The sequence below is a fragment of the Peromyscus leucopus genome, chromosome 9, assembly GCF_004664715.2.
Source record: "Peromyscus leucopus breed LL Stock chromosome 9, UCI_PerLeu_2.1, whole genome shotgun sequence".
NCBI lineage: Eukaryota > Metazoa > Chordata > Mammalia > Rodentia > Cricetidae > Peromyscus > Peromyscus leucopus.
The window spans coordinates 68808769-68822390 of NC_051070.1; the positions used below are offsets into that span (position 1 = coordinate 68808769).

General features: G+C 45.1%; 1 protein-coding gene across 3 annotated transcripts; it reads right to left on the minus strand.

The window, feature by feature from the left end:
• Positions 1-939: 939 nt before the first annotated feature.
• Positions 940-9518, minus strand: Ngdn (neuroguidin). 3 transcript variants are annotated; one of them, XM_028892152.2, is made up of 11 exons: positions 9389-9518; positions 8776-8835; positions 7959-8030; positions 3455-3592; positions 3139-3223; positions 3011-3063; positions 2695-2818; positions 2436-2604; positions 1611-1767; positions 1459-1516; positions 940-1080 (listed from the first exon to the last, which is right to left on the minus strand). In XM_028892152.2, the coding sequence occupies exons 1-11, from the start codon at positions 9398-9400 to the stop codon at positions 1061-1063; spliced, it is 948 nt and encodes a 315-aa protein (XP_028747985.1). In that variant the 5' UTR covers positions 9401-9518; the 3' UTR covers positions 940-1060. The 3 variants fall into 3 exon arrangements, with proteins under 3 accessions (XP_028747985.1, XP_037064423.1, XP_028747986.1); XM_037208528.1 differs by lacking the exon at positions 9389-9518 and adding an exon at positions 9264-9371; XM_028892153.2 differs by lacking the exon at positions 7959-8030 and having other exon boundaries at positions 9389-9446.
• Positions 9519-13622: the final 4104 nt, after the last annotated feature.

Genomic DNA, 13622 nt, shown 5'->3' on the forward strand with positions numbered 1-13622 from the left:
AGCCAAGGCTACACACAGAAACCCTGTCTTGAAAAATAAAAAATAAATTAAGAAAAAGGAAGAAATTCAAATTCAGAATCAATGAAGTTTTAGTGATGTAACGACCCAGTTCTCTTCCTACCCGTGACACCTGTCAGGAGAGCCAGACACTAACTAACATCAGATGTTCCAGTGCATTACATCCACAGCTCCTCTTCTCATTTAACCGTTTGCTTAAGCACTCTGCGGAAGCGCTCACCAACAGAGGTTACTCCCCACACAGAACGAGAGCTCAGACTGGAATCCTGAGTTGGGTTTGGCTCCAGTTCCTGTAGACTATTCATTCCTCTACCTGTCACACCAGGGATTTTTTTTGTGTCCCCTACTTGCTGACATTCTTTTGCAGAGCTTTAAAAAGGGCTGGACTTTCCTGACCCAGGTAAACTGGGGTCTCGGCTGGAAGGAGAGACAGAGGCTAGACCACAAGACTACACCAACTCTTCATCTATCACTTCAGCTACTCTTTACAAAGTCTTTCCAGAACTGACCAAAGATCAGCTCTTACGAGCATGACATTTTAGGAAGAAAAGCATTCAGAAAAATGGGGACAAGTAGAACTTGCTGATGCAGAACCAGCCTACCTGGCCTTTTAGTTTATCAAGCAACCACAGGTTTCCTGAGTCACTAATGCCACCTGGTGGCCAAGCTGGACAGATGAACAAAACCTGAAACCAGTGTTTGCAGGGGTGGGGTGACAGGGTTGCGGGGCTGAGTCTACTATCCTACCTCTGTTTTTGTAAAATACTCAGTTCCCAATTTCTAGGGGACATGTACTACCGAAGAAAACAAACCAAACTTCTTAACATCGCCCAGAATATCCTCTTTCCTTTTCCACTATCACTCACTGAACTCACCCACACACCCAGCAATTCCAGTCAGACTAGGTACGGCAAAAAGGGCTTTCATTCATAAGCAAAGGCAGTTTTATTTGGTAAAGATCTTTCCACATTTCCAAGACCAGCAGGCCCAAGGAGAAAAGCCGCATACGGGGACAACAGACCCCAGGATGACAAAGTGTACATCACCGGCGCCTCCGAAAACCTGAAACGAAAGGAAACCAAGAATAAGGCAAAGGCGGGCTGGAACGGCTGGAGCCCCAGAAGGCAGGAAAGGGGCGTTTAGAGAAGGGCTAACGGAGGCGTGGCTGAGGCAGTACTCCCTCCATCTAGGACTCACAGAAGAAGGGACGGGTACAGAGAACAGTCCCTTCAGCTGACCTTTATAATCTATTTACAGACACCTGACCGTGATATACACAAGTATAATCCAGAGACTCCCTTGTGAATGACACTGATTTCAGGCTTGGGAAAAATAAATAAAGAAAAGCCTATCTAAAGAGATTAATGAAGAGTATGGAGGAAACAAGCAATTCCAACTCAGACTTTCCCCCTGGGCACCTAACTCCTGTGGTTCACTGACCTTTCTTCTTCCGGCCTTTCTTGGGTACCTTCCTCCGCTTTTTCACAGGATTCTGGTCCTGGAGACAACAGAAGAAACGGCTGTGCACTTCTGCGCACCAGCACCCTTCTCAGGCACAACAGCTGCCTGCCACCACTGCACCCCGGTCTCACCTCGTCAAGATGGGGGGCTCCTCCGGTCAAAGCACTGATGTCGCTGAAGTGTGTGAGGGAGTGAAGCTGGGAGGACATGACGCTGGCTCGCCTGCGCCGTCCCTTCTCGCGCTTGCTAACACTCAAACGCACCATCATGCTCTCTTCGTAGTTAATCCTGCCGGAAAGAGTTTCCAGGGCTCAGACCGGGGTAGCTGGGCCCCGGTACTGACTCACCCTCACTCACAGATGACGCAGTATGTAGCTGAGGACACGAGTGCGGCATGTCATCACCAAACCCCTCACTGCTCCTCCCTCATCCCTAGGGATGAGTATATGGGCCAACCACACAAAGACTTCACGTGTCTAAGAGAAAAGCCTCACATCCCGGCTCTGGGGAACAGGACTCCCTGAACGGGCTCTTTTGTATAAACCATCAGCTCCAAAGACTGTGCCTACGCAAAGCTGACAAGCCTGCGCTCAGGTCGGCTGTTTTCTATTGTTTTCTCGAATGCACAGAAGACTCTGTCTTTACTGCTTTCTATCCCAAAATAAGAAATGTGACTTGGTAATAAAATGTGGCCTATTAAAGCCCCTCATGAAGAACTGAATACATTCTTCTCTATATAGCTTTTGTTCGAGCCTAAGCAGACAGAAGAAAACAAAACAAAACAATTTTAATAATTAAAACAAAACAAAACAAAAAAACTTTTCTCCCTAGCTCTCATCGGGACTTCAAAGTCATCAGTCTTAAACTACTACTGCAAGCTTTTCATTCCACTTTCTAGATAATGTCGGTTTTCCTGTGCCAGACTTGAAAGAACCCCTAATTGCAAGAACTCAGACCTATGCTGATCCTCCTGACTCTGGCGAGTAGCATGAGGGTGCCGGGCGTCACGGATTTCCTCCGGGGCATCTGAGTACTGCTCCTTCAGCTCACGGATGACAGAGCTGCTCAGGGCTCGTTTCTTGGCGCGGTCCAGGCGCTTCTGCTCACGCTCAGCTTCTGTCTCATCTACGTGATAAAGTCCACAGGGGTTACTCTGGAATCGACACAAGAAACAAACAAAACTCCCACCAAGGAGGCCACAGGCACAACTCATACCATAGTGCACCGGAACCAAGCGTGGTGGGATGTATTTCTTAGACGCTCCCTTTACAGATTTCTTCCCTGAAGCCTCAGACTGGCCCTCCTCTGCCTCATCTTCCTCTTCGTCCTCAGAGCTCAACTACAAAAGAAGAAGAAAAACATTCCTGATTCCTGCAAACTCAGGAAATGAGAAGAAAAACTCATAGCACCCTAGGAAGATGGAACCATGAATATGGGAAAGGAAGCCTCACTGAAGCATTTCAAGCCAGTCTGGAGAGTCCTGGAAGACCAGAGTCACCATAGGATTAATCTTGGTGGACACAAACCTTACCTTGCTTATCATATTGCTGGGATGGGGCTTAAAACGAAGTGGGTCATTTTCACCTGAAACAGAAAGAGAGTTTATAAGATCTGGAACTGTATAATGATCCCACAACTTGATGATGGTCCGCCACTTACTGAGGCTGCCTGTCACCGCAGTCTTGACCAGCTTGTCAATTTGATACTTCAGTTTTTGGTCCAAGGGACGAAGTTTTTCTAAAACCTACAATGTGGTAATTCATAAGAATTACATTTTCTTCCCTAAATGAGGCACACACCAGGGTCCATTTGTTGTTCCAGATAAGGCAATGAAAACATTCACAAAGTAGAGCAAATGCAGACAAAATTGCAGCTTTCCTTACTTAAACAGAACACTCCTTTATGTGAGAGTTACTGTGCAAGCCCTGGAGTGCGGGGCTGAGAAACAAGACTCCAATATGCAAAGGTTTCATACCGTGCGGATTTCCACCAGCCTCAAAACTGCAGGGTGTCCCTGCAGAGATCCTCCTGAAGCTTTGTCCAGGATGAGGTGGCTCAGATCCATAAGGTACATGAGCAACAGCTGGTCTTTCACTTCCAAGAAGCTCAAACCCTAAGTTAAACAAAACAGTAAAAGGCAGATTCTTAGTTTTAGCCAAAGAATCAGGAGGAGATGCAGGGCAAATACCAGGATAATGTTTTTCCAAGTCCAAGTTTCTCCCAACTAGTCCATGTCAGTATAGAACATATCCCTCCTCATTGGCAGTCTTGCTTTCTAGGTCATTCAGTGAGCTGCAGTCCAAACCCTAGATGAGTAGTAAGGCTCATGCCTATAATCTCAGCACTTAGGAGGCTGAAGCAAGAGGAAGGCCACAAGTTCAAGGCCGGCCAGAGCTATCAAGAATCGTTTTCATGTAGTCCAAGCTGGCTTGGAACTCTGTGTGTGGCCAAGGATGACCCTGAAATTACGACCCTACTGCTTCCGCCTCCCAAGTACTGGAAAAATGTTTGCACCACCAGTCACTACAATTCATGCTTTGAATTGTGTACTGCTCTACCGTGGTGATGAAATCCTGTGCCACCTTACCCCATTCCTTTACCTAGTACATCCACAATGCAAATGCTGCCGGTCACTTAGTAACCACCTCAGTTCAACTGTCAAAGCACCAATGACTTTGGTTCCAGAGACCGTTATTTTACTTAGAGCCTCTCCACACAGGCCCCAGAGCAGTGGCATGAGCAGAGCATGTGGAGGGAAAGCTAAGCCTGGTGCTGTGCAGCAGGACCGCAGACCACAGGCAGCAGCACAGCATAGGAGTCAGGGCCCACAGGAGGTCCTGAGATGATGCATCCCCAGGATAAGGGCTGGCTACTCGAGAAGAAGCTATCCCAAGTTTGGACCAAAAAAGCCTCCATATAGTATGATTTTTAAACTATCCAAACCAATTACCAATCTTATCCCCATTACAATATGGGTAAGACAGATGATTCATATATCTTGACATGGAACTAAATCAACATCAACAAAAGTTGTAAAATGTGCTTATAATATGGTTTCAATGGGGCTGTGCCATGCATACACTTTATAAGAAATTATTATTATGTAAGATGAGCACATGCATCCAACCCCACACACGGAGGTCAGAGGATAACTCTGTGGAGTCAGTTTTCTCCTTCCATCATTAGGTGGGTTTTGGGGGATGAACAAGGCTTGCACACAAGTGCTTTCCTGCCGCACGCCTTTAATCCCAGTATTCAGGAAGCAGAGGCAAGTGCATCTCTGAGTTCAAGGCCACCCTGTTCTACAGAGCAAGTTCAAGGACAGCCAGGGCTACACTGAGAAACCCTGTCTCAAATACAAAACAAAACCCCCAAAACAAAAACAAAAACGGAAAAAAAAATAATAAATCAAGCCTGTACCCTATTGGTTATCTTGAAGTGGTAACTATACTGTTTTTTAAATGAGATGGCTCAGTGGTTAAGAGCACTGACTACTCTTCCAGAGGACCTGGGTTCAATTCCCAGAACCCACATGCAGCTCATAACTGTCTGTAACTCCAACTGCAGGGGATCAGACACCCTCACATAGATATACATGCAGGCAAAACACCAACGCACATGAAATGAAAATAATTTAAAAAATGTTTTATCTATCTTCCAAAGTTCCCAAAATTAAAATTGTGTTACAGGGCTGGAAGCCATAACTCAGCAGTAGAGTGCTTATCAAGAATGTGGAAGGGTTCAATCCCTAACCCCAAGAGTTTATATTTACAGTTATATGTTGACTTTCAAACAAAATACAGTAATATGGACAAGCATGATTTACATTTGTAGTTATGAAATAAGACAAGGTCTTATGCTTGCATAAAAATGATAATGACAGGACTGGAGAGATGGCCCAGAGGTTAAGAGCACTGACTGCTCTTCCAGAGGTCCTGAGTTCAATTCCCAGCAACCACATGGTGGCTCACAACCATCTGTAATGGGATCTGGTGCCCTCTTCTGGAGTGCAGGCATACATGCAGACAGAACTCTATATATAATAAATAAATCTTAAAAAAAAAAAAAAAAAGATAATGACAGTCCATAGCCATGGGAAAATATACTTCTGACAGGTTAAATGCTCTGACCAAAATTACACAGCAGGAGTACAAATGCTTGTCATATCCAGTGTGAATCCAAGACCCAGTCTTGGGTGGCTTTTAAACAAAAGCCCTAGAGTGCTTCCGAGGAGGAGTAAAGGATTTAAAAACTCACAAGTTGAGTTTAAATTCTGATTTATGCATTTGGTAGTCAAATATCGGCCAAGTCAGTTGAACTTGAGACTGTATTCTCCTCATATATAAATAATAACAGTATTTTTGTCCTGCCCTAAGAAAATTTTAAAATACAAATCTGATAACATGAAAGCACTCTGTAACCTGTAAAGTACTTTATAAATGTATTTGGTCATAAAAGCTAAGTTAATACACATCTGTTCTACAGATAAACAAAAGTATGTGAGCAGCCTAGCACTAAAACCTATCAAAGACTTGTACCCAGAACAAGGACAGACAAGAACATGAGAAGTGGGCTCTTCTAGGCATTGTCAACTCCAAACTGGGTCACAGCATATGAGAGAGACTAATATTAAAAAATAGTAACAATCCTGGGCAGAGTGGCATGTGCCTTTAATTACAGCACTTGGGAGGCAGACAGGCGAATCTCTCTGAGTTCAAGGCCAGCCTAGTCTACAAAGCAAGTTCCAGAACAGCCAGAGCTGTTACACAGAGAAACCCTGTGTTGAAAAACAAAAAAAATAAAAAATAAAAATAAAAAATGGGGGAGGGGGTTGCTGGAGAGATGGCTCAGTGGTTAAGAGCACTGGCTGCTCTTCCAAAGGACCCAGGTTCGATTCCCAGCACCCACATGGCAGCTCACAACTATTGTAACTCCAGTTTCAGGGGATCCTACACCCTCATGCAGGCAAAACACCAACATAATATAAATAAATATACATGCAGACAAAACACCAATGCACACACACACATAAACAAACAAATAAATAAAATTAAAAAAAAAAAAACAAAACACCCCAATATATAAAACTGCCAAGCATGGTAGTTTGTGCTTGTAATCTTAGAACTGAAGAGGTGGAAGAAGGAAGACTGGCACAGTGAGACCATTTCGAAAGCCCAAATAAATAAGCGAACAAATAAACAGCCTAGCGTTCCAGTACAGCAGGTCAAGAAGGTGAGCGACATCCTCTACCAACACCAATAATCCCCAAGAATGTACTCTAAAATTCTGATTTCTTTTTCTTCAAATTTTAATTTGAAAACCAGTCTATTTCACTGCACATCAGAGAATCTATAACCCTAGCATTTGGAAGGTGGAAGAATAAGATCCTAAGTTCAAGGCCAGCCTGTGTTTCATAGCAAGCTCCTGTCTAAACAAAACAGAGTGAGGGGAAAAAAAGGTTCAAAGAAGAAAGGAGGCTACTGCATCTAATTTTCAGATGCGTCATCTTCATATTTTAGCATCTCAAACTGGGATGCACTTTCAAGCAACAGTATCCTGTCACAGACTAATGGCATTTTTGTCCACAAGTGATACATTCCAAAGTGCCAATGGATGCTTGCAAGGACAGAGACCTGAATCATACACTGTTCTTCCTAAGCAATGATAAATTTTATTTACAAATGTACAGTAAGAGGTTAACAATAACTAGCAATATCGAATAACTGTTAACTATACACCAATATATGTTATTTAAAACTTAAAGAGGTGTAACTGAAGTCACAGAAAATGAAACTGGGGACTTCTGTGTATAAAGCCACCATGCCCCCAATTAACATCATCTAAGATGATATGAAACGAAAGAGTAACTCCTTAGCTGTCCTACGTGGCTCCCTGGAGTACTACTCCAATCTTACTTCCTACCCACATCATACACGCATACGAAATATATGTATCTCCATCCACAAAATCATTTACTCCCCCAGAACATTACAATCCTGAGTATCTGTGGCTCACATTTATTATTCAAAATCCCGCACTCTCTGAGATACCTTTTTGGACTCTCTGCTTGGCTGGCATATCCCTTCTCGTGACTTCTGTAAAATGATTGCCACACTCATATCTAGCTCTCTGTTCTGCATCCCTACTGGGGTTCCTGCACAGAAACCACATCTAACTTCTCCTAGATGAAGCTCTAACACTTAGGGCATAATACCACACAACAAACAAAACAAAAACCCACCCAGCTACTCTCTTCAAGTCTTTTTTTTTTTTATTTAAAGATGCGTGTGTGTGTGTGTGTGTGTGTGTGTGTGTGTGTGTGTGTATACACATGTCACATGTGCAGGGTGCCCCTGGAGCTGGGGTTGTGAGCCTCACAACATGAGTGCTGGGAACCAAACTTGGGCTCCCTGGAAGAGTGGCAAGCTGTGCTGGCCACGGAGCCGTCCCTGTGGCCCTTCTTCAGGAACTCTTCTTACCTTCTCTGTAGAGTACGTTCCAGCCTGAACTTTCTTCGTCAGTGCTTGTACCTGTGCCGTCACACCCATCACCTGAAATTGGCCAAAGTAAACTCGAATCGCTCACTGGACTACAGTCATGTGTGTGAATCGGGAGGGATGAATGCTAAGTAATGAATGCCACCTAAAACTGGGTCTGAAATGCTGCTGCCGAACACAGGGTTTCTAACAGTTCTCTAAGAGGCAGAGAAAAACTTCATATTGCTTTCCAAAGCTGGGAGAGGGGATCGTTGAGAAACCAAGAAAAGGGGATGAGAAGAGGTGTGGAGCAGCAGGGGGTGGGGAGGTGGGGTGGGGGAGTATAATCTTTTTTTGTGTGGCCCTGGTTGTCCTGGAACTCACTTTACAAACCAGGCTGACCTCGAGCTCACAGAGATCCACCTGCCTGTGCCTCCCTAGTGCTGGGTTTAGAGGTGTGCATCACCACGCACAAAGGCTGAAGAGAGTAATTTTATCTGTACCAACGGAACTTATAAAACATCAAACTATGTAAATGCATATTAAGTGGCACTTGCAGTGATATGTCGCTATTGCCAATGTCTGTTTTCTTAGTTATTGAAACAAAGGACTGTGAGCATAACTTAAAAAACAGTTTCCTGTATTTTTGGGGGGCGCAGAAACGAATTACCTTGAACTGTGGCATGAAAGACTTTTGACACTTAAGGTATTTTGGTAGAATTCAACTATTTGTCCCTAAATCGTCAGAGTGTGTGGATGAGACATACAAAGTCGAAGCTAACCTCTGACTAATTTATTCTAAAAGGGGGACGGTACCCACCTGCTCCTGGAGGTTTTTCAAAAGTGTCACCGAACTTGACACGTCGGAGTCCAGCACCCCCTACAGGCAGACAGCAGGGGACAGGAAAGGGGGGGTCAACTTCTTACTTTAGGCGACGAGATGGCAGGAGGGGCACTGCCTCCCAAACGCCCTCCTTCCCTTCACACATTCCCGACCCTGGGTCGTTCTTCCCGCACGGGCAGCCCCGGCGGCCCCGGCCCCAGGCCAGGGGCACCCACCACGCCCCCTCGAACCTCGCGGCGGCCTTCGCTCTGCGCCCCCGCCACTCTGTCCACGGCCGCTCTTCTCTCCCAGCGTCCCCGTAACACTCTCCCACCCCGAGGCCGGGTCACGGCCATGACCCCCTCGGGAAAGCTCATTCTGAAGGATAATTTCATGTCCGCCTCCCGTCCGGGGCGAGCCAGCCGGCAGCACCCGCCCCGCCTCTCCCTCTCTCTCTCCTCTGACTTATAACACGGCTGTCTCACTCAGGGCCAGCACATCCCCGGAACAACCCCCGTCACCACGCTCCCACGGTGACAACGGGTTGCCTCGATCCGCGGCAGGAAACGTCCACGGGAGCTACGGGAAGAGGCGACCAGAGAGCACTCACCGGAGCCGCCATCTCTGCGAAGCCCACCCTTTCCGGGGCCGGACTTCCTGGGCGCTAACGTGAGGTCACGAGTTTGATAGACAACCACCGCTGGCAAATTTCAGCCAATGGAACTAGGAGAGCTCTCGTTTCCGCGGCACAGAGCGGCAGGACCTCATCTAGCCAATGGGATACAGAAATGGACTGTCTTCGTCAGACGCAGAGGCGAGCTAAAGGGCGTCAAAGATAGGCTGGGAGCGAGACCTGGGATTCGTGGTTTCCAGAGAATGATTGACGCTACCTCCAATAAAAGCTGCGCGGACGACTGATTGACAGCGAGAGCAGCTAATGGGAAGAAGAAGTTAGCTAAGCGACCCGAGAGCTCATTGGCTCCCAGATGCCGCAGTGCCAGTCTTTCCACGGTGTTTGCCGTGTAGTACCCAAACTGGCCACTGGGTGGCGGTCTTCGGCTTTGCCCGGAGGGGTTGTCGCGCCGCCATTGCCCCCTGACCTGCCAAGTGTCTCCTTCCTGCGTCTCTGATCGTCCTTGTACGACAGTGGAGCCCTTTTTCTCCAGTGAACTGGACGGTTGGGATAGAGGAGCCCGGAGCCACGGTTCAGACCGCCGCTTCACTGGCCCCCCGCCCCCCCCCCCCCCCCCCCCCCCCCCCCCCCCCCCCCGTGTATACGCAGGACGCTGCGCCAAGGCTGCAGTGTGCCCTGCACACCTCCCTAGAGAAACACGACAGACTCGGAAACGCGTCCGTCTGCATGCTTTCCTCCTGGCTCCACCAGTCCACTGCAAAAAATGGGAGAAAACCCAGGCTGCGGGTATTTCCTTTGTCTCCGTCGTTTTTTTCTCAGTATCTTCCAACACGCCCGCTCCCTTGCCTGTCACAGGCTGGTGGACTCGGTGGGACTGAGTAATAACTCCTTATCATCCATCCGCATTACACTAGAAGGGCGGTGCTGGCCTCGGATGCTTCCCTCACAACTGAAAAGGGGACCTCGGACTGGAAATCTAGTCTGAGGGGGAGCTGTCGCCTTTCATCCCAGCTCTCCGGGGTCAAGAGACAAACAGATCTCCATGGACTCGAAGCCAGACTGGTCTACATTGTGAGACCCTGTCTCAATAAACAAAATAAAAACGGGGCCGGAGCGTTGGCTCAGATTCAGAGAACATACTGTTCTTGCAGAGGATCAGAGTTCCACTCCCAACACCTACACCACAACAGCTCACAACTACCTATAACTCCAGCTCCAGGGGAATCTTAGACTCTTCCTTACACACACACACACACACACACACACACACACACACACACACACAGGCGCGTAGGCATACACATAAGTGATTTTTTTGTTTGTTTGCTTTGTTTTTCAAGACAGGGTTTCTCTGTGTAGCTTTGCGCCTTTCCTGGATCTCACTCTATAGCCCAGGCTGGCCTCGAACTCACAGAGATCCACCTGCCTCAGCCTCCTGAGTGCTGGGATTAAAGGCCCACCACCACCGGGCAGATTTTTTTTATTTTTTATTTTTTTTTAAGCAAAAAGAATAGTCCTCTTGTATTTCTCATTCTGGGTAGAATATCCTTATTTCTACACATTTGGGAACTACATAAAATGAGACAGAGGATTTGCTTCTGAGATTTGTTTACGGTTGAAGGTGCACTGGAGTCAGGCCACTGTAACAGTCAAGACTTTTTGTTTTGTTTTGTTTTTTGTTTTTTTTTTTTTGTGTGTGTCTTTTCAGAAAAGATTTATTTATTATATGTGTGCGGCACAGGAGTGGAGGTCAGGAGATAACAAATGGGTGTTGGATCTCTTCCCGCCATATGATCCTGGAAATAGAACTCAGTTGGTCAGGCTAGTGGACAAGTCCATTAGGATTTGCTTGTGAAGCACTATTCTTCCTTCCCAACACAAATAAGATTTTGCTTTCTTTGGAACTTGAAGTTTGTTCATATGTATTATGGACAAACTATTGCAATATCCAAGAAAATAAATAATACTGCCTTTATTTTTTATCATTAAAATACCAATCACAGCCGGGCAGTGGTGGCACACGCCTTTAATCCCAGCACTCGGGAGGCAGAGGCAGATAGATCTCTGTGAGTTGGAGGCCAGCCTGGTCTACAGAGGGAGATCCAGGACAGGCACCAAAACTACACAGAGAAACCCTGTCTCTAAAAAAAACCAAAAATAAAAATAAAAAATAAAATACCAATCACCTCGTGTGTTACAAGAAATATTAGAGTTAACAATGCAATAAATCCTTTAAAGGTTATTTCAGATTCAACCGCAAGCAAGAAACACAACATCATTAAATTGGTATTTCTTGTCTTTTTGTTTCTCTCAATAGCTCCACGCACTGGTAAGTACTCATAACATTTACAAGTATATACTGAGCAAGAAAACATTCTTTAGGAATACAAATTTAATTGTGATTTTAATTGTTAACATTTCTTTTATCACTTTTGAAAATTTCATGTGTGTACGTATTTACACAATTTCTACCCAACATTCTCCTTCAGTGTCCTCCCTCTCCATCTCAACTTCATGATTTCTTCTTGATTATTGTTTTACACACACATCTATGTATTCATATATATACATATGTATAGATAGATACAAATGTATAAATAGATACATAAGTATATAAATGCAACATACTGGTCCATTCAGTTTTGCTTATTTGTTTTTTTGGTTTTGGGTTTTGGGCTTTGTTTTGTTTTGGGTTTGTTTGGTTTTGTTTTTTTCAAGACAGACCTCTGTATAGCCCTGGCTGTCTTGTAGACCAGGCTGGTCTCGAATTCAGAGATTCACCTGCCTCTGCCTCCCAGTGCTGGGATTAAAGTCATGCACCACCACCACCTGGCTAGAGAAAGTGTTTTTACTAGCCAGTTAGATCTAATTAATTGATTGCTATTTGGTTCAGTTAGGCCTTTGAGACTTTCTGCTTTGAGGTCTATCATTTAGTAGAGGGAAGTTGAAATCATCGGCTATGATAGTGGATTTATCTAGATCACTTGAACTTCTGGAAGTTTTTGCTCATATATTCCGATCCTTTCTTGTTAAGTGTTGATACAAGGACATAGATAGCTCTCACTTCAAAGGGAATAAGAGATGGTTTATTCTGGAACCAATTATGAGTGGCTATGACCTGGGAACATGGATTCAGGTTACCCAATACTGTGTTTCAACATGACAATAGTTGGATGAAATTGTTATAATGACAGCATAGAGAAAACCCTGAATCAAGACCCCTTTAAGGCTCAATCTGGGAGGAGAGGACTGGACCTGCCTGGACTGAGTCTATCAGGTCGAACTCAGTCTTCGGGGAAGACCTTGATCTGGAGGAGGTGGGAATGGGGGATGGACTGGGGGGAAGGGGAGGGGGGCAGGAAGGGAGAGAACAAGGGAATCTGTGGCTGTTATGTAGAACTGAATAGTATTGTAAAATAAATTTAAAAAAATAAATTCTTGAAAAGTACAGACACATTAAAAAAAAAAAAAAAGGACCCTTTTAAATGCATTGATGAGATCATCAGGTAGGCAGGCCCAGCAAAGAAGTCTCAGCTTGGGCAGCAGGTGCTAGCTGATGGTAGTCTCAACTCTGGGTTGGTGGAAACTGTATATTCCAAAAGATGTCACCTGATAGTCACAAGGATGCTAGGTCAGACACAGAAGTGGGCTCTGGATGGCTATTAATAGGGCTAATGATAGTCAAGATAAGTCGGCTCTAGATCTGCAACATTCCAAACTCTCCCCAAACACGGAACTCCTAACCACTTAATCAGCCTAAAGAATCTTTAACACAGGTGAGGCTTTTTCCTGGCACTTCAGTAGCCAACAGTAAGAACTATTGTGTCTTCTGGGAGAATTGACCTCCTTATCATTTAATGCCATTCTTTACCCCTGATAATTTTCTTTCCTTAAAGGTCCTTGTGGTCTAAAATCAATGTAATTACTCCATCTCTGTTTTGGTCAGTATTGGTGTGTCTATTTTTCATCCTTTTACTTTTTTTTCCTGCCTAAACTGATCTTGAATTCCGGATCTTTTCCCTCCTGCTTCTACCTCCTGCAAACCAGGATTATTGGCACACACCATCACAATCCAGATCCGTCCTTTCACTTTGAATATATCCGTGTCTTTATATTTAGGAGACATTTCTTATTTGTTTTAAAGATTTTATTTACATAATTATTTTACATGTATGGGTGTTTTGCCTGCATGCATGTCTGTGTGCCACGT